Source organism: Hylobates moloch, unplaced genomic scaffold (genome assembly GCF_009828535.3).
Source record: "Hylobates moloch isolate HMO894 unplaced genomic scaffold, HMol_V3 SCAFFOLD_1, whole genome shotgun sequence".
Classification (NCBI taxonomy): domain Eukaryota; kingdom Metazoa; phylum Chordata; class Mammalia; order Primates; family Hylobatidae; genus Hylobates; species Hylobates moloch.
In genome coordinates, this window is record NW_026652276.1 from 141,912,083 (window position 1) to 141,931,536 (window position 19,454).

General features: G+C 50.7%; 3 protein-coding genes and 2 long non-coding RNA genes across 8 annotated transcripts; 3 read left to right on the top strand and 2 right to left on the bottom strand.

The window, feature by feature from the left end:
• Positions 1-290: 290 nt before the first annotated feature.
• On the bottom strand, positions 291-4,394 carry LOC131384543 (uncharacterized). Of its 3 annotated transcripts, XR_009215500.1 has the most exons (4): positions 3,630-3,651; positions 2,967-3,035; positions 2,764-2,836; positions 291-511 (listed from the first exon to the last, which is right to left on the bottom strand). It is a non-coding gene; the product is annotated as an uncharacterized LOC131384543 (long non-coding RNA). The 3 variants fall into 3 exon arrangements; XR_009215502.1 differs by lacking the exons at positions 2,764-2,836; positions 3,630-3,651 and adding an exon at positions 4,362-4,394; XR_009215501.1 differs by lacking the exon at positions 2,764-2,836 and having other exon boundaries at positions 3,630-3,667.
• HOXA3 (homeobox A3) lies at positions 1,591-5,224 on the top strand. The gene is made up of 2 exons (XM_032758712.2): positions 1,591-2,116; positions 3,511-5,224. The coding sequence occupies exons 1-2, from the start codon at positions 1,591-1,593 to the stop codon at positions 4,314-4,316; spliced, it is 1,332 nt and encodes a 443-aa protein (XP_032614603.1). The 3' UTR covers positions 4,317-5,224.
• A 4,318-nt stretch (positions 5,225-9,542) lies between these two features.
• HOXA2 (homeobox A2) lies at positions 9,543-11,872 on the top strand. Its single transcript, XM_032758827.2, has 2 exons — positions 9,543-10,116; positions 10,761-11,872. The coding sequence occupies exons 1-2, from the start codon at positions 9,726-9,728 to the stop codon at positions 11,498-11,500; spliced, it is 1,131 nt and encodes a 376-aa protein (XP_032614718.1). The 5' UTR covers positions 9,543-9,725; the 3' UTR covers positions 11,501-11,872.
• A 96-nt stretch (positions 11,873-11,968) lies between these two features.
• On the bottom strand, positions 11,969-16,132 carry LOC116812894 (uncharacterized). The gene is made up of 3 exons (XR_009212742.1): positions 15,838-16,132; positions 12,863-13,131; positions 11,969-12,448 (listed from the first exon to the last, which is right to left on the bottom strand). It is a non-coding gene; the product is annotated as an uncharacterized LOC116812894 (long non-coding RNA).
• A 93-nt stretch (positions 16,133-16,225) lies between these two features.
• On the top strand, positions 16,226-19,240 carry HOXA1 (homeobox A1). 2 transcript variants are annotated; one of them, XM_032758836.2, is made up of 2 exons: positions 16,226-16,974; positions 17,439-19,240. In XM_032758836.2, exons 1-2 carry the CDS (start codon positions 16,314-16,316, stop codon positions 17,792-17,794), a joined length of 1,017 nt encoding a protein of 338 aa, XP_032614727.1. In that variant the 5' UTR covers positions 16,226-16,313; the 3' UTR covers positions 17,795-19,240. The 2 variants fall into 2 exon arrangements, with proteins under 2 accessions (XP_032614727.1, XP_058290074.1); XM_058434091.1 differs by lacking the exon at positions 17,439-19,240 and having other exon boundaries at positions 16,314-16,676; positions 16,880-16,939.
• Positions 19,241-19,454: the final 214 nt, after the last annotated feature.

Sequence of the window (19,454 nt, forward strand, 5' to 3'; positions counted from 1 at the left end):
CTCACATGGAAGTTTTCTGTGCTGAGAACCAGAGGTTGACCATGCAATGGTTGAAAACAAAAATAAAACAGATTTAACTTTTGCAAACTGCTTTCTAAATGAAAGAGGGTTGAGGAGGCTTTCAACTGCTTTTTAGATTTTCAGGGTTATCCTTTACTTGGTATTTATGAAGCAGGTAAACAGGCCAAGTAACAAAATAACAACAACAACAGCACACAAAGATCAGGAAACTCTGGCAGGATTTTATGGCTTGTGCTTCCATCCCTCGTCCGGAGCCAAATGACCCCCATACATCAAATTACATAGCAGTTTCTAAGACAGAACCTATTATCGTTAAGTTGGAAGGAGAGTTCAAGCTGTGGTCATGGAGATGAACGCTGGTTTTTCAGGTTCCTGGAGGGTTTTTTTTTTTCTCTAATCCATCATGTTTTAACAGGTAGAATTTGATAGTTGCCCCGAATAACAGCACCTCAGAAAGTCCAAGACAGGAGGTTCTGGGAACCTTCTGTAACTGGGGGAAAGAAGTAAAGAAGTGGGGGTGGCTTGCTGGAAAGTGCCTGAGAAACAGGGAGAGGAAAGGAGTAAAGAACTTTCCAGGATTTTAGTTGTGACTTGCTAGGTGGGGTGTTACTGTTGGTCCCTCCCCCTAAACACACACACACACACACACACACACACACACACACACACACACACACACACACACACACACACACACACACACACACACACACACACACACACGCAATGTGTTCCACACAAGGTTTTCCCTCCCCCCTTGGCTTGGCCACAAGGGGTTCATTTGGAGGAGGTGAGTCATATCCCCAACAAGGTGGATTAACTGCCTAACAAGCTCAGCTTCTGAAATCCAGCATGGTTGGATGGGGCAAATTGCCTGAAATTTTTTTGTGCAAACCTCTCTTGGGAGCAGGAAGGTCCAAGAAGGAGCTGGGTGGGATGTTACCCCATCCCAGGGCTCTTTTGGCAAACATCAGTCCTAAAGCAGAGAAAACATTGGCGACCCAAGCTCCCCTTTGCCTCCTGGTTCCCTTCCCAAGATTCCCAGAGTGGAGGAGTCTTAGGCCCTCTGGAGAAGGCCAAGGAGCAGAAACTAAGCGACACCCCACGTTTCTTCTTCCCTGGAAAAGAAAGATCCCAGCCTTCTTCCTTTCTAGCCTATCAAGCCTTTCTCCTTTTGGACCCCGGCTCCTGAGAGTCAGCTTGCAGTCCTCACTCATTCTCCTTCTCCCCGGAAAATCCCCCAACTCCAGACGCAAGTTAAGCAAATATTTGTAGCTGCCAGTAAATTCCAGCGGTTTTTTATAGCGCGGCTCCCTGCGCCCGGGGCCAAGTCGTGCTGCTAAATATTGCTGACCACTTTTTCTTTTATGGCTTTCATGTCACTTAGCTATTGAGAGTAAGATGGATTTGCGCGGAGCCCTCACCGCGCTGCGCTTCTCGCCCCACCAGGTCTGCGCGGGGCGGCCATTGGCGGCGGAGTGTCACGTGACCGCGGGGGCGTGCCAATGTGCGCCCTCACGGGTGTCAAACCCCTGTCAGAGTGTGCGATCAAGATCGTGAAACAACGCGATGCAAAAAGCGACCTACTACGACAGCTCGGCGATCTACGGTGGCTACCCCTACCAGGCAGCCAACGGGTTCGCTTATAATGCCAATCAGCAGCCGTACCCGGCGTCCGCCGCTTTGGGCGCCGACGGCGAGTACCACCGACCCGCCTGCTCCCTCCAGTCTCCCTCCAGCGCCGGGGGCCACCCCAAGGGACACGAACTGAGTGACGCGTGCCTGCGCACCCTGAGCGCCCCACCTAGCCAGCCTCCAAGCCTGGGCGAGCCGCCCCTGCACCCGCCGCCGCCCCAGGCCGCGCCCCCTGCCCCACAGCCGCCTCAGCCCCCACCTCAGCCCCCTGCACCCACCCCTGCCGCGCCCCCGCCTCCCTCTTCTGTCTCCCCTCCTCAGAATGCCAGCAACAACCCTACCCCTGCCAACGCGGCCAAGAGCCCCCTGCTCAACTCACCCACAGTGGCCAAACAAATCTTCCCCTGGATGAAAGAGTCTCGACAAAACACAAAGCAGAAAACCAGCAGCTCCAGCTCAGGTAAAGGAGTGCTTTCTGGAAGAGGGTTCTCTGGCCTGGCTCCCAGCCCCCAAGCTACTGCCCACGACATCCAGCACAGCCTAGGAGCGATGGAGCATATCTGGAATTCACTGCTCCCACACCACTGCCCACCAAAAAGGTTTTCAGAGTCTTTGCAACTTAGGGAGGTGATAGGCCTCTGTAGGCTGGAAAACACCAGAGACCTGCTGGAGTCCCTCTGGACTTCTCCAAGGGCAAGTAGGGTCTAGTGCAGTTGGAATCTCTTCTTGCTCCACTCTTGGAGTTAGGACCTCTGTGCAGAAACAACCTGAGCTCCTCTGTCTATCTTTTTAGCACAGCTCTTCTAATGAAACAGTGACATCCTCCCCATACTGAAATGTGGCAGAATGAAAACAGGCCTAATCACCCTCCAAGACAGAATCAATGCTTTGGCTATAATCAGAGCCAATTTTTGCTCCAGCAGATGGAGTGGCTGCCTTACCTCTGGGAAGACCCTACTCAGACTTAGCACAATGAAAGCAGCCAAAGATCTCCTGGGGGAGGGGGATGCAGACTTGTCATCCTAATGGGAACCACATGGGCCTCCTGGAAGCAGGCTCCAGTAGAGGAAAGGCCCCAGGCTTTAGGCTTCCTAGCATTTTGGTTACCTTTGCCCCTGCCTTCTCCAGTTGCCAGTGCCCTGCTCTGAGCCTGAGCATCTCGGACTTCCAGAGCTAGGATCTGGAGGGCCAGGGAAGACAGAAGGGTACATGATTAGTGGACAAAAGCTGGGGCAGGCTGCTTGATGACATAGGGAACCCTAAAGAATAGGACCTAGCATGAAGGGCCTAGGCCTCCCCACCAGAAATACCTTCAATGGGATCTCTTCTTTGGGCAGAGAAGGCCTTCCAGTTTGAGGTTTCCAGTCTGCCCATCTCCTCTGGGTAGAGAGAAAAAAGTGGCCAGTTGAAGCTACTGACTAATTATTGCTGGACAGTGTGGGAGGGAAATGAGTGTGTACATTAGGTTTCCCACATTTCAGTTACTGTGAAGGGAATGGAGATGCTGAGAGCGGCCCACAGGGAGGCTGTTGTCCGATAGGCCAAAGGGACCAGTAAATGAGTCAGAAAGTTAATAGCTCTAAAAAGAAAATCCAGACCAGGAAGGCAAACCGGGGGTTCTACTTCTCTGTCCTTTCCCCCCGAGAAGCCTGTGATTTGCTCCTTGGCTGAATGAGGGAGTACCACTGTTTTACCCACCAGGAGAGAGGATAGCACCTAGTTCCTACTTCTCTCTGGGACCTGACAGATGCAGGAACCTTTGGGGCCTGGTGGAAGGAGGGGCCGGGCTGGGTCAGGGGCTGGGCGGGGCCGCGGCAGCCCCTGACGCCGCTCTTCCTCTCTCTGTCCTCGCAGGCGAAAGCTGCGCTGGCGACAAGAGCCCGCCGGGCCAGGCTTCGTCCAAGCGCGCGCGCACGGCCTACACGAGCGCGCAGCTGGTGGAGCTGGAGAAAGAGTTCCACTTCAACCGCTACCTGTGCCGGCCGCGCCGGGTGGAGATGGCCAATCTGCTGAACCTCACTGAGCGCCAGATCAAGATCTGGTTCCAGAATCGCCGCATGAAGTACAAAAAGGATCAGAAGGGCAAGGGCATGCTAACGTCATCGGGGGGCCAGTCTCCAAGTCGGAGCCCCGTGCCCCCCGGCGCCGGTGGCTATCTGAACTCTATGCATTCGCTGGTCAACAGCGTCCCATATGAGCCCCAGTCGCCCCCGCCCTTCTCCAAGCCCCCCCAGGGTACCTACGGGCTGCCCCCCGCCTCCTACCCTGCGTCCCTGCCCAGCTGCGCACCCCCGCCACCCCCACAGAAGCGCTACACGGCGGCAGGGGCGGGCGCAGGGGGCACCCCCGATTATGACCCGCACGCTCATGGCCTGCAGGGCAACGGCAGCTATGGGACCCCACACATACAGGGAAGCCCCGTCTTCATGGGGGGCAGCTATGTGGAGCCCATGAGCAACTCCGGGCCAGCCCTCTTTGGTCTAACTCACCTCCCCCACGCTGCCTCGGGCGCCATGGACTATGGGGGCGCCGGGCCGCTGGGCAGTGGCCACCACCACGGGCCGGGGCCTGGGGAGCCGCACCCCACCTACACGGACCTTACCGCCCACCATCCTTCTCAGGGAAGAATTCAGGAAGCACCCAAGCTCACCCACCTGTGATGGTGGGCTCGGGGCTACGCGCCAGGAGAGTCTCCCCCCACCCACCTTTTTTCTTTGGTTGCTTTTTTTTTTTTTTTTTTTTAGGTTCTTCCTGCCCTTTCCTTCTTTCCTTCCTTTTCTCTCTTCTCCGCCCCGCACTCCGTTTCCCGGTTTCCCCCCTTGTTGGTAAGGCGTTTTTATAGTTTATGTGACGTAGCAATCTTGGTTGCTGGAATGGCTGTATCATAGCGATATTTATCTCTTCCTGCTCCTCGATAGGCCACTGGCCCTGCACCCTTTACCTTCTCCACTCTTTGATCAGAAACAGGGTATATGAACAAATTTTCTAGTCGAGTTTTCAATGTGAATTTGTTCGTACATTATGGCTCCCGAGGGGAAGCGATTACTTTTTTTAATTTTTAATTTTTTTTTAAATTGCACTTCTTGTAAAGAGTGAGAAAAAAAATCAAAGGCGCTTTGAAACAGGGGCTCCCTGTGCAAGGATGACTAAGTGTACGTCTTTCCGTGTGTGTATGCTGGTGAACAGTCAGATTTATTTATATTTTTTTGCAAGCATTGAATACGTTTTAAATATTATTTATCCCCATCCGTTCGTATTTATATTAAAGAAATTCTGTACCCTGATGGTTCAGAAGGGTTCTTGGGCCTTTTGTTCAATTGTGTATTGGAGTACTTAGAATTTTTTTTTATTTGAAAGAGAAATATAATTCCTTTAAACGGTAATGATGCAATAAAACCAGAGAAGATCCAGCTTTTGAAAACAGTGATTTAGGTTTGTAACATCCGGCAAAACTGAAAAAAAAAAAATCTGTAAAGGCGAAAAATACTAGATTTGTTTTGAGAGTTCTACATTCCTTGCTGCTCACATTCTGAGAAACAAAAAGAAATAAAGTTTTTATTCTGAATAATATCCGTGTTAAGAAGGGGTTCTTTGGCAGAAGACGTGGGTCTGCGTGGAATTCAGGCTGAGGCGAGCCGGCAGAGCGGGCCAGGAGCAGCAGCCCTCGGGCTCCAGCATGGGGCCTGGCCAGGCTATTCGCCTGGAAGCTCGGCGAATTCTCAGGATGGCGGCTGGGGCTCCAGACGGCTGCGGCAGCTCTGGTAACGCCGTGCGGCGGGCCCGCTGGGCTGCCCGGTTCCCAGCTGCTGCGGAGGCAGGCTGAGGGCGCAGGGGCTGCCGAGTGCTGTGCACGGAAGAAACAAAGGCAGCCCGGCCCAAGGAGCAACGGGAGCGCACAGGTGCCCCGCGGCCCAGCCGGGGGATAACGCAGGGCGGTCTTCTGCTCCATGCTCTTCCTCGGGTGAAAGCTGACCAACTAACGCCTAAACCTCGGGATTAGCCAGCCGCGCAGAAGATGCTGAGCACTTTCCGGGAGCAATCGGACTCCTGGTCTCCTCTGGGGATGCTTCGCGGTCTATTACCGCGTCAGGAGGAAAGAATGGCTCCTAAAATCTGCACGCGGTGCGAAACCGTTTGAAAGGGACTGAGGCTCACCCGGGTCTCCAGCAAACGGAGGACTGAGCTGGGGAGAGTCACCCTGAGCCAGCCCTTCCCTGGACTGCCTGAATCCCAGCATTAGCTTCCTACTGAATGTAGTATTTGGCATTCTCTGAATTTATTTCCTTTCCTTCCCTCCCAGCTTTCTTTTTATGGCCCCAGGGGGAGGGGGAGAGAGCAAGGAGATCGGTATCTTTGTAATAAAACTGCAATTTTATAAATACTTTTTTCATTTGATGCTATAGGAGCTAAATATTACATTTCCACTCCTGGATTTAAGATAGGGCTGCTTACTGACTGGCTGGAAGAGGCAAAAGAAGGCACAGTAAAGGGAAATATTTTCATCTTCAGATTTAAGGATTCCTCGAGAAAGGAATCAAATTCAGAAAATGCAAACCTCGGACCTGCATCCCCATCATCACCCCCTTCAGAGCTAGAAGTGAGGAACAGCTTTCGTCCGGGGATCAGGAGCATCGGATGTGAGAAATAAATCCCTATTCTCCCTGGATTGTATCCTTCAGAGGCAGAAGTGGAAAATGTCGCCATTTTGTTTGCAATCCAAAATATCCATCATCATGGCCTTTATCTTCCCCCTGTGAAGCTCTTTCAGATTATCCTTAGAAGCAGGCACTGGAGCCATTTCTGGGTACCTGCTGGGTCCCAACGAGCTGCTTTTAGAGAAACTCCTCACGGTTTAAGGAAAAGGCTCCGAGGATGCCAAGCCAGGCTGCTGTGGAGAGCTCAGTGTTTCTCTCACACCCAGAGATGCTTTCTCCATATCTGTCCTAAGGCTGTTGATATATATATCTCCTTTTTAAATAGTTTGGGCTATGGGAGAAATAGATTTCCTCTCCGCACCTCAACCTCTGTGCCAAAATATGGCGCACCTCAGAAATGCAGAGGCTGCAAAACCAGGCCTTGTGAGGACTAGGGCTTCCACCTTTTGGTCACGCTAAGCAGATACAGGAGTCTTCTTTTAAATAATAAGTTCAGAGACACGTGTAAAATTACCTGGAAAAATAAGGAACAGCTAGGGGAGAGATTCACCTAAGGATGAAGATCCTTCAAGGATATCACTATTTGAACACGTTTCTGAAATCTACTCTTTAGCTGAGGGACGGATGGTTTGGAGGCTTCCTCCTTCCCCCAGGGCTAAGATTTTAAAATGAGGTTCTAATGTGATTTCCCGTATCTTACCAGTCAAGACATTCATTTTGGCTTTCAAAGAAAAAAGTATTGACTTCACCCCCCAGTTTCCTAGATATTAAAAAGAAATCCTTATTAAAATATCTCATGAGTTAAAGTAATAGATTTGGGGAAGATTTCAGTGTTGAGTGGTCAAAGAAAAGGGTTTTCTTCCAGATGGTATTTGAATTAAGGCGGCTGAGGCAGCAGAAAGCTCTCACCCACGCAGCCCCTGACAAAGCCTCGGAGATATGGGGGCAGCGCTGCTCCCTCTCTGCACCCCCCGTTCCCTTAAGCCTGTAATATTTTCTGGTAAAAGCAGATGCCAAAAGCCGCCATCCCAGAGTCCGCAAAGCAACCTTCCTAAAAGGAGCCCTATAACGCTTTTCACTGCCAAAATATAGTTTTTAAAAGACTAGTTTTCCTTATTTACTTGCATTTCCTGCTCTCCTCTTTGCTCGGCCACATTTTATCTTGGAAGGAGCTGGAAGCTGAAATGTGTTCTTAAGGGCTAGAAGCTGTCAAGGCTTTTGGTGAGCAAGATTGATCGCGCCCAGACTTCCTTTGGAGCTTTGTTTGGAATAAAAGCAAGAAAACTAAAAAACCTCACATTTTCCAAAATAGCATCTCTATCTGCAAGGCAATGCTCTGGGCTGGTCAATGATATAGGCCACTTATATTTAATTTCCACCCCAAACCCTCTTTGATACTGGCCTCAGAGATGGGGTCCTGCCTTTTCTCCTTGGTTGGCCTTTCTTGTTTTCTACGTAGATTTTTCTCCCCCTCCAACTTCTCTCTCCCTGACCATCAGAATGATTTATTTTCCTGCCATTGATGCCTGCCAGCCTGGGGGAGTCTGATCAGTTAGTCTATTTCAAAGGAAGCAAAAGCGAATCACCATCCTCAGGGTTTAGGGGGGAAAAGAGGTACCTCCAGATCTACCTCTCAGCCTCCTCACCTCTTTCTGGCTTGGTGGATTTTTTAAAAATTATTTTTTGGTACCTAAAGGTGTTATCTTTTGAACCCTCTAGCACTGTCCAAGATGCGCTCAGTCTCAAGTCTCCGAATTGGAAAAAAGAGAATGAAGGAGAAGGAGAACCTTTGTATTTCCTCCTTGGGTCGCCTCCTCTCCCCCGCAGTGCTGTTTCCCACAACAGAACCCGGAAGCAAACATCCCCCGTGCCCAAGGATCAGGAAGGTGTGGGAGGCAGTTCAGGCTGCCAGGGAGCACTCGCTGTATCTAAACCAACCGGCCCCCAACCAGAGCGACAAGGACAAGAAGAAGGGTAGAAAAAAAAGAGAGAGGGAGGGAGAGAGAGGAACAAGCATCTTCTCTTTCCCTGCTGGTAACTTCCAACAGACTTCCTGGAAATCGGAAATACTCACCGCACCCGAGCCCTACGGGTATGAAACCCAGAATGCCAGGAGCCGCACGCGCCTGCTCCTCGGGGCGGCATTTCTTTGGCTGGCCGCCGCCCTGGCTACGGGGATTTGGACACATGGACCTGGGGTTGTTGTGTCGCTTGGCACATGCATCTTTCTCCAGCCACTCCTGAGAAGTTGATGGCGCAGGAAGGTCGGGAAGCTTCGAGAGCCGCCTCCCGTTTTCCGCTTCCCGCCGGAGCCAGATGCAAAGCTGCCGTGGAATAGCCTGCTAACAATGGGCCGGGGGCGCAGACTCTGGGCTGGACACTGGGAGGGGGACGAGAGGCTGAGGGGAGAAAGGGAGGCGGACAGAAGAGAAAGGGAGGGAGAAAGGGGCAGAAGAGGAAAAAGAGGGAAAGGGACAGACAGGAAGGAAAACAGACAGAGAGAGATCAGTTTTGAGATCCAGGAACTGCTTTTAGGAAAAGTGAAGGAGGAAAAGGGAAAGAAAAGGAAGACCCCCTCCCAACCAAAATCTTTCTTTTCTTCTCTCTTTTCTGTCTTCTCTTTCTCCATCTCTCCATCTCTCTCTTCTTCCCTCTCTCTTTATTCTTCCTCTCTCATCTCCTCTCTCCCTCTGCTCCTTTCTCCTGCTTTAACAGAACTTATGTGGCTGGGACGCAGGGCCCTCGGGTGTCAAAACTTTGAAGATTAATGGATTACTTTGTTAATGACTGCAGGCGTCAGACTGAGGTGCTTCAATGATTTGTGAGGTGCGAGGCGTCTTCCCGACAGTCCCAAACAATGCGCGGAGTGTGCGGGGGAGGCAGAGGGCAGCCACCGGCGGGACCGACAGCAGGGCTTACACTCGCGCACATTCACACACACACACTCCCAGGCGCACACACTAGATCCTTGCAGATCAGGAGGCGCGCAGGCACCCTCGCCCCCACGTACTCCGGGACATCCCCACCCACACCAACATATATGTATTTTTGCTCTGAAAAAAGTGTAAATAAAGCCTCGCTGGCCCCCAATGAGGCGTTCCTTCCCGACTTTTTTGGATCAATCAAACAGACAGTGGCTTCTTTTGATTAAAGCCCAAATTGTCATTGGGCAGAAGCAATCATGTGACAGCCAATTCGGTCCAATTTCAACCTTGTCTCCATGAATTCAATAGTTTAATAGTAGCGCGGTCCCCATACGGCTGTAATCAGTGAATTAGAAAAAAAACACCCTAGCAGCGATATTCTATGATAGATTTTTTTTCCTCTGCGCTCGCCTTTTTCCTAGGCCTTGCCCCCCCAAAGCCCCTCCAAAAGAGGGAACTTTTTCTCTGAGGGGGCTCCAAGGAGAAGGCCATGAATTACGAATTTGAGCGAGAGATTGGTTTTATCAATAGCCAGCCGTCGCTCGCTGAGTGCCTGACATCTTTTCCCCCTGTCGCTGATACATTTCAAAGTTCATCAATCAAGACCTCGACGCTTTCACACTCGACACTGATTCCTCCTCCTTTTGAGCAGACCATTCCCAGCCTGAATCCCGGCAGTCACCCTCGCCACGGCGCTGGCGGCCGCCCCAAGCCGAGCCCCGCGGGCAGCCGCGGCAGCCCGGTGCCCGCCGGCGCCCTGCAGCCGCCCGAGTACCCCTGGATGAAGGAGAAGAAGGCGGCCAAGAAAACCACACTTCTGCCGGCCGCCGCAGCCGCCGCCGCCGCCGCAGCCACCGGCCCTGCTTGCCTCAGCCACAAAGGTCAGTCCAAAGACTTGGCCCCAGGTCTCCGGGACCCTCTTCCTTCTCCGGGCTGCCCCGAGAGTGGCTGTGGGGGGAGGGGAGAGTGGGCTGAGAGAGAAGGAGTAGAGGGAGAGATGCTTGGTTGCCTTGTCCCTGCCCCTGTGGGTTCAGGAGTGGGTTTGATGGAGAGGAAAGGGGATCCTGCGCTCTACAATGAGACATATGTATTTTTAGGAAGTGGGGGAAAACTTTCCCGAACTTGTGTAATGTGGGATGATTTATTTGAGTTGGAACTGACCTCCTCCTGTCTAGTTGTCCTAGAGTTTGGCTTTTTGACAGTAATGAAGAGTGATAGATCGCTCTTGCTCAGCTAAGCAGCTGACGCATTAATTATAAATTGTGTTGTGGCTAATATAAAGTTTGCTCCCGGATGAAGAGGTTGGGGGGAGCCACAGGCATGAATTCGATAGAGGTGGAGGAGACGGGGTCTGCCCAGGCTGGGCTCCCAGGAAAGGCAGCACAATAGCTCTACTGCATCCAGGGGCGGCCATTTTGTTGCAGTTGATCTTTTCTGCTATATTTATTCTCCAGTGGAATAACCCCGCTCGGACCCCTCCACCTCCAACTGTGCGTGTGTCTCTTGTTGGTTTCCCTTTCCGCAGAATCCCTGGAAATCGCCGATGGCAGCGGCGGGGGATCGCGGCGCCTGAGAACTGCTTATACCAACACACAGCTTCTAGAGCTGGAAAAAGAATTTCATTTCAACAAGTACCTTTGCAGACCCCGAAGGGTGGAGATTGCAGCGCTGCTGGATTTGACTGAGAGACAAGTGAAAGTGTGGTTTCAGAACCGGAGGATGAAGCACAAGAGGCAGACCCAGTGCAAGGAAAACCAAAACAGCGAAGGGAAATGTAAAAGCCTTGAGGACTCCGAGAAAGTAGAGGAGGACGAGGAAGAGAAGACGCTCTTTGAGCAAGCCCTTAGCGTCTCTGGGGCCCTTCTGGAGAGGGAAGGCTACACTTTTCAGCAAAATGCCCTCTCTCAGCAGCAGGCTCCCAATGGACACAATGGCGACTCCCAAAGTTTCCCAGTCTCGCCTTTAACCAGCAATGAGAAAAATCTGAAACATTTTCAGCACCAGTCACCCACTGTTCCCAACTGCTTGTCAACAATGGGCCAGAACTGTGGAGCTGGCCTAAACAATGACAGTCCTGAGGCCCTTGAGGTCCCCTCTTTGCAGGACTTTAACGTTTTCTCCACAGATTCCTGCCTGCAGCTTTCAGATGCAGTTTCACCCAGTTTGCCAGGTTCCCTCGACAGTCCCGTAGATATTTCAGCTGACAGCTTTGACTTTTTTACAGACACACTCACCACAATCGACTTGCAGCATCTGAATTACTAAAAACATTAAAGCAAAACAAAGCATCACAAAACAAAAACCCCTTTGACCAGGTGGTTTTGCCTTCTTTTATTTGGGAGTTTATTTTTTATTTTCTTCTTGACCTACCCCTTCCCTCCTTTAAGTGTTGAGGATTTTCTGTTTAGTGATTCCCTGACCCAGTTTCAAACAGAGCCATCTTTTACACATTATTTTGGAGTTTTAATTGTTTTAAACCTAACTCAACAACCCTTTATGTGATTCCTGAGAGCAATATGAGGCCTGCAAGAAAGTGATCATATAATTGTATCTTCACTTTCTTTTTATTTTTGTATTACATTAGGATGCATTGTCATGCATATTTTTTGTAGAATAAATTCTCCTTTGCTATAAGTAGCTTTCTTATTTTTCTCCCCTTCTTTTTTCAAGGCTCATAACGGTTTTTTTCTTCTTTTAGTCTAACTTGGTAAATAAAATTCGTCACAATTTATCTTCTTTTTTCAATTTTAATACATTTATTAAGGCTGCATGTTCAAAGTCTTCAATGGACAGCAACAAAACAGAAAGCCAAAAAATGACTAGGGCTTCTAATAAGTGTTTTTTTTTTTTTCTTTTTTGCTTCTTCTTCTCCTCCTTCTTTTTAAAGGATTTGATTTTCAGTGCACAGGTTCAAGCCATAGATTTAAATTGGTAACACAGAATTGGGCAGTCTAAGATTTGGGCCAAGCCCAAGCTCTTGAAAGTGGAGAAATAAAGTGCCTACAGAAACCTCCAACTCCAGGAATGAGTAACATGGAGTTTCTTTAATAAGCTACCAGTCTCCAGGTCAATAACTAAGTTATCAACAATTCATTTATTTATACACTTTTGTTTCAAACATCCACATTTCAACCCCCTCCCCCATAAATCCCTCCACATTTTCAGTGTGGTTGATTAATCTCCCAGCTGTTGATGGGTTCAGGCAAAACAGACCTAAAAGATAGAGAAAAACAAAAATAAAACAAAACAGTGATTACTATCTGGAAAATGCACCCCAGAAAATGTTCTTTCCAATCCTCTGGTTCAGTCACTCTAGGATTCTTTTTTTTTTTCAGGGTCAGAAAAATCAATATTTCATTCTTAAACCTGTTTACATTGCTAATAATGGATCATTAATGCTTCGAAGTCAGGTTAGCAAGTTGAGATTTAAAATGGTGTGTTTCTACACCCTAGGTTATAAATTAACCCAGGTTCTAGAGAGAGAGAGAAAAGCACTTTAAATGAAATATCAATAAAATGTGATCTAGGGTGTGTCACTGGGTTGTTGCTTTTTCCCCCCTCCCTTGTTAGGTCTCCCCATGTTTATTTTTCCCTTTCTGAGCTCTCTTCTGATGCCTACTTACTTACTGTGAGAAAACGCAGCATGTAAGCAACATGTGTGTGGGGCGGGTTGATTTAAGAACCTGGCTCTTAACAGCAAAGGCTTGGAAGTTCCAATGACAACGCGATGTTTCTTTATAGGTTTGCTCCCTACCTTCCCTCGCCCCTTCCTCCGCTAAATCCTAGCTGCGGCGGCGGAGTGTGGGTACTATGGCTGGTTTCCGGCCCCAAGCTTAGCGCGGAGCAGGGCGTCCCGGCCGCGGCCAGGGCTGCGCAGCTCCTGGATGCGATTCGTCCTACGCTCATAAATCAAACGCTTTCTATGAATGAGAATGTCATCAAAGAGATCAATTGCAGGAACACATGCACAAATAAAAATCCTCTTACGTTATTTGCCGGGGATCCCCGTCCGAAAGCATTAAGCTAGAAGGCGTTTAGTCATAATTCATTTTTATTGCTCTTTTAAAACAACAGCTTGGCTGAGCCGCGGATGCCATGAACAGTTCAGGGCCTCGGCGGCGTTTTGTCTCCTCCTTATTCCTTTCCTTTCTAGTATAAGAGCCCTGAAAGAGGCGTTTTGAGCCAAGAGAACCGCTTGTAGGCGATCATTTTAAGCGTAACCAAGCTCGCCTTTCACCCAGTCTCCCAAGGCGTCGAAAGAGACCAGCTCCAGTCTTGGGGCGCTGATCTACTTGCCTAGAGGGCCAAGGATCTCCTACTCGGTGGAACGGCCCCCAGAATTTCTTGGGGGAGGGGTGTGGGGAAAGAACCGAGCTACAGAAGCCTAAGGGATAGAGGCCAGGGGAGGCCCTTTGTGTGCCGTTCCCGGAGAGCGGCGCTCTGGGCTGCCAGGCGAGGCATAGCCAGCCTGGCTGTGAGCGCCCGGCCTGCGGGGAGCCGGGAACAGTAAGCGGAGGAGGGCGGCCGCGGACCTGTGTGTCTGCGGGCTTGTGTGCGAGTGCAAGCTCGTGATCCCAAGAAAAACACTCCACTCAGGATGCCCCAGAAAAGAGGCCAGGAGAGAAGAAGAGAGGCTGAGGGAGAGCAGCGCCGAGGCAGCGAACTAGCGGAGAGAATGGCTCCTGCCGCGGTCGGCTTTGTGGCAGGCGCCCTGCAGCCGAGGGGGTCCTGCAAACCCAGGCTGAGGAGGGCAACCAAGGTACAGGAATGAGGCAGCGGGGGGAAATGTACCGACTTGCTCGGGCTTGGAGGGAGGATTGCTCGCATAGCCAGCACCGACCTCACATCCTGCCCCTTCTCCCACAGGAGCTCCTTCTCTCCCCGCCGCTGGAAGCTGGCTCTCCCAAGGAAGCTGCCTCCAGGAGGACCGCCTTGCCTTTCCCCTTCTTCAGTCGGAGGATTCCCAGGAGCCGAAACTGGGGCAGGGGTGGCTGCCCAACCCCAGAAAGTGGGTCTTTCCTGCCCGTGCTCCCTCTTAACCATGCTTGGGATGGATCAAAGTCACAGAGAAATACCATTCTGAAAGGAAATATTTGGGGAGAATGTTTCATTGTTACTGAGGGAGTCCAGCGTCAGCATGGGTTTTCTCTCTTGAGGGGACAGGTTTGTGGGAACTTCGGTACGTGGAGAACAGAATACAGAAGACTGAAAGGGTGACTAACATATTTGAAATGTACCTTCCTTGAAAAAAAAAAAAATCTTCCCTGTTCTAACAGGGGAGGAAAGGCTGAAGGGGAGTGGAAACCCCAAACCCACATACATTCATTCACTATAAATTTCATCTGATTCCAACATCGTACACATGGTTGGAGTAAAATTTATACAGCATTGCTTATAATTTATACAGCAAAGTTTCCTGGACGAGCTGTCGATTTCTCCTACCCAAGACTGCATCAATTCTTGGTCTCCGTTTGGCTTTTTCGCTCTACAAGCCCAGGGTTGACGTGAAACCTAATAGTAAACAACAACTTAACCACCTCAGCAGCCTCAGAGAAGTAGGGCGATGGGGAACAGGACCCCTGGCCTGGGATGACGCTCAGATTTGCATGTGTCTTTCTAGGGAAAGACTTGAAGGTTCTCATAAGCAACTACATAGCCAGTTGGAAAGGGGAGGAGGTGTCGTTGGGGTAAAGTGTCCCGTCCACCATCAGCCATCTGTCCACCGCCCCTCCCACCTGCCAGTCCCCACACCCACTCTAGACGTGCAGCAGAATGAGGAAGGTTATAAAAGGAAGCTCGCTCTCTCTTCTAACATTCCCCTCCAGAAAAAGAGGAACGCAACGGAGTTCAGCTACTTCGTTGGAGCTGTGGACCGGCCCTGTGAGGCCCACGCGGGAGCGCAGAGGCTCCTGCGTCTCGGGGCGCCGGCAGATGGCCTGCAGCGCACGGCCCGGCCCCCACGTTGGCCACGTCCGCCAGCGTCATCTCTCTCCCCCGCCTCCTACCCCTAAAAATCCGGCGGTCGAGTAGCTCCGCATCCCGGAGGGCTCCCGGTGAAAAACTGACTGGGAAAGAGAAAGGGCGGAGAGCGACGAGAGAGGGAAGGTGGGGAAGAAGAGCCCGGCCGCCCCCGGCCTTTTCCGGCGAGCTCTGAGTTTCCAGGGCTCATCCGTCCCCCCAAGTCGAATTACAGAAACTCCTCATTGCCATGCTAATGACGAGCGGGGGCTGTGGGGAGAGGGTTTCGGAGACCCTCCTGGAAGAAGGGAGGTTTCTTTTCTTGCCCTCGTCTCCTTCACGCCCACCCAAGTTCCTCCCAGCCAACCCTCTGCACTCTTCCCTCTCCATTCCGAGCTTGAAGAGCCGGTGGCCCAGCCTCGCCCTCCGCCACGGTTCTATGCATTCCTCACAGCCCCACAGTCTCCCAGCCCAGCCTCAGAACAGAGGAGCGGGCCTGGGAACCCGGGGCGCGGTGTCAGCCGGATTCCCCGCCTTCCGGCTGGGCGCGCTCCGGGCTGGGCAGGCGTACTTGCGGCCACTCGGCGAGCTCTGGCCCACTGATTCCCGCCCCGAGAGAGCCGGGAGCCCTCTTCCCTTCTCACCTCTCGCCAGTTCATCTTTCAGTGCGAGGTGGGGAGGGGGCGGGAGCGGGGGACTCCTCCCAGCCCCCACCTCCCGGAGGCCTGGCGGGGCGGGCAGCGGAGTCGGGCGCGCGCAGAAGGCAGCCTTTGCTCTTCTTCGCTCCAGCACTCCAAATCGGCCTTTGCAGTCGCCGCAGCAGCTGCCGCCGCCTAGGCTGCCTGGGGGGGCGACTGCACGTCACCTAGACGGCAGAGCGCCGGGGATTTAAATGCCACTGAAACGGTGATCCATCACCGCGGAAGCCGGCAAACTTTTGCAGGAGGCTCAGCCATTGGCTGACACCGTCACGTGCCCCTCTTCCAGCGTCCTCCGCCCTCCCGCCCCCCCTCTTGCGCACTGTACATTCATATCATTTTTCTTCTCTGGCCCCATGGAGGAAGTGAGAAAGTTGGCACAGTCACCCAGGGCTTCGCAGGACCAGGTCACTCAGTGACAGATGGACAATGCAAGAATGAACTCCTTCCTGGAATACCCCATCCTTAACAGTGGCGACTCGGGGACCTGCTCAGCCCGAGCCTACCCTTCGGACCATGGGATTACAACTTTCCAGTCGTGCGCGGTCAGTGCCAACAGCTGCGGCGGCGACGACCGCTTCCTAGTGGGCAGGGGGGCGCAGATCGGTTCGCCCCACCACCACCACCACCACCACCACCACCACCATCACCACCCCCAGCCGGCTACCTACCAGACTTCCGGGAACCTGGGGGTGTCCTACTCCCACTCGAGTTGTGGTCCAAGCTATGGCTCACAGAACTTCAGTGCGCCTTACAGCCCCTACGCGTTAAATCAGGAAGCAGACGTAAGTGGTGGGTACCCCCAGTGCGCTCCCGCTGTTTACTCTGGAAATCTCTCATCTCCCATGGTCCAGCATCACCACCACCACCAGGGTTATGCTGGGGGCGCGGTGGGCTCGCCTCAATACATTCACCACTCATATGGACAGGAGCACCAGAGCCTGGCCCTGGCTACGTATAATAACTCCTTGTCCCCTCTCCACGCCAGCCACCAAGAAGCCTGTCGCTCCCCTGCATCGGACACATCTTCTCCAGCGCAGACTTTTGACTGGATGAAAGTCAAAAGAAACCCTCCCAAAACAGGTCAGTCCTGCTGGTTGGTGGATGCTCCTTGATTAATCTGAAAGGAGCTGGTATGCTTAATTTCCAAGGAAATTAATAATAATCTTTTTTTTAAAGGCTTTTGTATCAGACTAGTGTTGTAGTGCATGGAGAGGGTGCCCAGAGGTGTTGGGGCAAAGAAGCCTCAGGGATTGGTGTGTTTTCAAGGATTTTATACATTTGGGAAGTGGGAAGTATGTGGGGGTGGTTATTGTGACGGTAGTGTTTTGTTAATATCTTAAGGCTCCATTAATCACCGGTCTGACCATGCTAATGGTTTACATCAGGTTAACACTTTACACCTCATCACTCACCCTCCACAGCCCGATTTGTATTGAATTCTTGGTCTTTTCTTTACCTGAGTGTTGCCATGAAGCGTGTAGGGAATCTCAAGTCAATTTAAAAATTTTTACCTTTCCGTCTCATGGCTTCCCACTTTGCCCCAGGGAAAGTTGGAGAGTACGGCTACCTGGGTCAACCCAACGCGGTGCGCACCAACTTCACTACCAAGCAGCTCACGGAACTGGAGAAGGAGTTCCACTTCAACAAGTACCTGACGCGCGCCCGCAGGGTGGAGATCGCTGCATCCCTGCAGCTCAACGAGACCCAAGTGAAGATCTGGTTCCAGAACCGCCGAATGAAGCAAAAGAAACGTGAGAAAGAGGGTCTCTTGCCCATCTCTCCGGCCACCCCGCCAGGAAACGACGAGAAGGCCGAGGAATCCTCAGAGAAGTCCAGCTCTTCGCCCTGCGTTCCTTCCCCGGGGTCTTCTACCTCAGACACTCTGACTACCTCCCACTGAGGCGGCTCCAGCTCCACACAACAGCCCAGGCATCTCCTTGGGCTGGGACTTCTTACCTAAAGCACATGCTTAGCTTATCTTTCTTTCCATTTGCAGTCTCTTTCTTCCTTTCTGATCCTATCTGGGGAGCTCCTGGCCAGGATAATATGTGTGCAGATAATTCTGGACCAGAGACTTGGTGCCAGGTTAACACCTTAATCCGGATTGGGTGCCAGCATACATTTTCTGGTGGGCCTTAACATCCCTCCTGCTTTTAGGAGAATTCACAGAACCTACTGTTCGTTTCAGATGACCTTTTGGAAAATAGTTCCCTTTGCCAACAGAAACATGCCAGAAGGCATCTTCTCATCTTTTATCTAACTATATGTACAGCTCTCCCCTCCCTTGTCCTTGAAAGTAGGATATAGTGAAAGGAGAGTCCAGGAGCTCAGGAAGAAGAGATGCACTATATGTTTACACAATTAATTCATCCCTTAATTTAAGTCATTTTCATGTGTGTGAGTTTGCTGGTTGTAAATACTTTGTCCTGAGAGATTTATCTTTATACAGATTTTCTAGAAATGTTTAGGTTACTAAAACAGGGTGGGCAAACTCTCAAAACTGGTACAATTTTATAGGTGAAAGAACGAATTCCCTCATTTAAACCCAATCAGATGCCTCAGAGGGTAGCCTTGATTTGTTCTTACAGTTAAGAAGCCCCGCAGAGCACAAAGTTCAGAAACCTGGCTTCCTGTGCTAAGTCTTTCCCAATCCCTAGCCCTTTCTTCTCAGGCCACCCTCTGTTTAAAATTTGTGCTGGGTTATTCAGAACCTAAAAGTATTATTCAAACCAACTTCTTCCTTCCACAGTTATCTTAGCTGGATATAATGTATTTTCAGCTCAATTGTTAATGTGATGGATGGCACAATGAATGTATATTTTGTGTGATTCGTGAATAGTCTTTTGCATGTCGCACAATGTTTGATGTCCCCGAAGTACCACACTGAGTTCTATCAGTTATCCTTTGTGAGCCTATGATATTCCCCATTTCCTGTACAATCATGAACAGCTCTGAGATCCTGGAGTGATATGATTCAGAGCAGAGTTTACGGGTCTTAGGATGTCTGTAATAAATAAATATACTCAAGTTTCAGGTATGCTTAAGCATCCGTGTATTTGGCTGGGCTATAATTTGTTAATTCCTATGAAGTTGGCACATTTCATTAGGGAAAAGGGAGAAGGGTGGTAAATATTTTCAAAGAGATGGGCCTTTTCTTCAATAAAAGTTAATAACAGCTCTTTTATTATAATCAAAGCTCATAATGGAAAAAAAGACTGATGAAGAAATTTATGAAGCAGATTATTTTTGAAACAAACATGGATACTTCCTGGGTCAAGTGCTAACCTTTTCACCTCCAACTGGATGTTGACGTATATATAAACAGAACTCCCTTCAAAAGCCAAAACTGTCTTCAGTCAGTCTTTCCTCACATCAGTGAACCAAGAGCTAAGAGATTCTCATTTAATTAGCTCCAGTATAAAGTTGTTGTGAGGAAGGGGCCCTTATTCCACTCCTCTTCCTTCTTTTTGGATTGTCAGGCAGAGTTCCGATATATTCCACCCTTGAAATGGAGCGTTTTTAGTAAACCCTTGCATCCCTTCCCCCATTCTTCCTGTCAA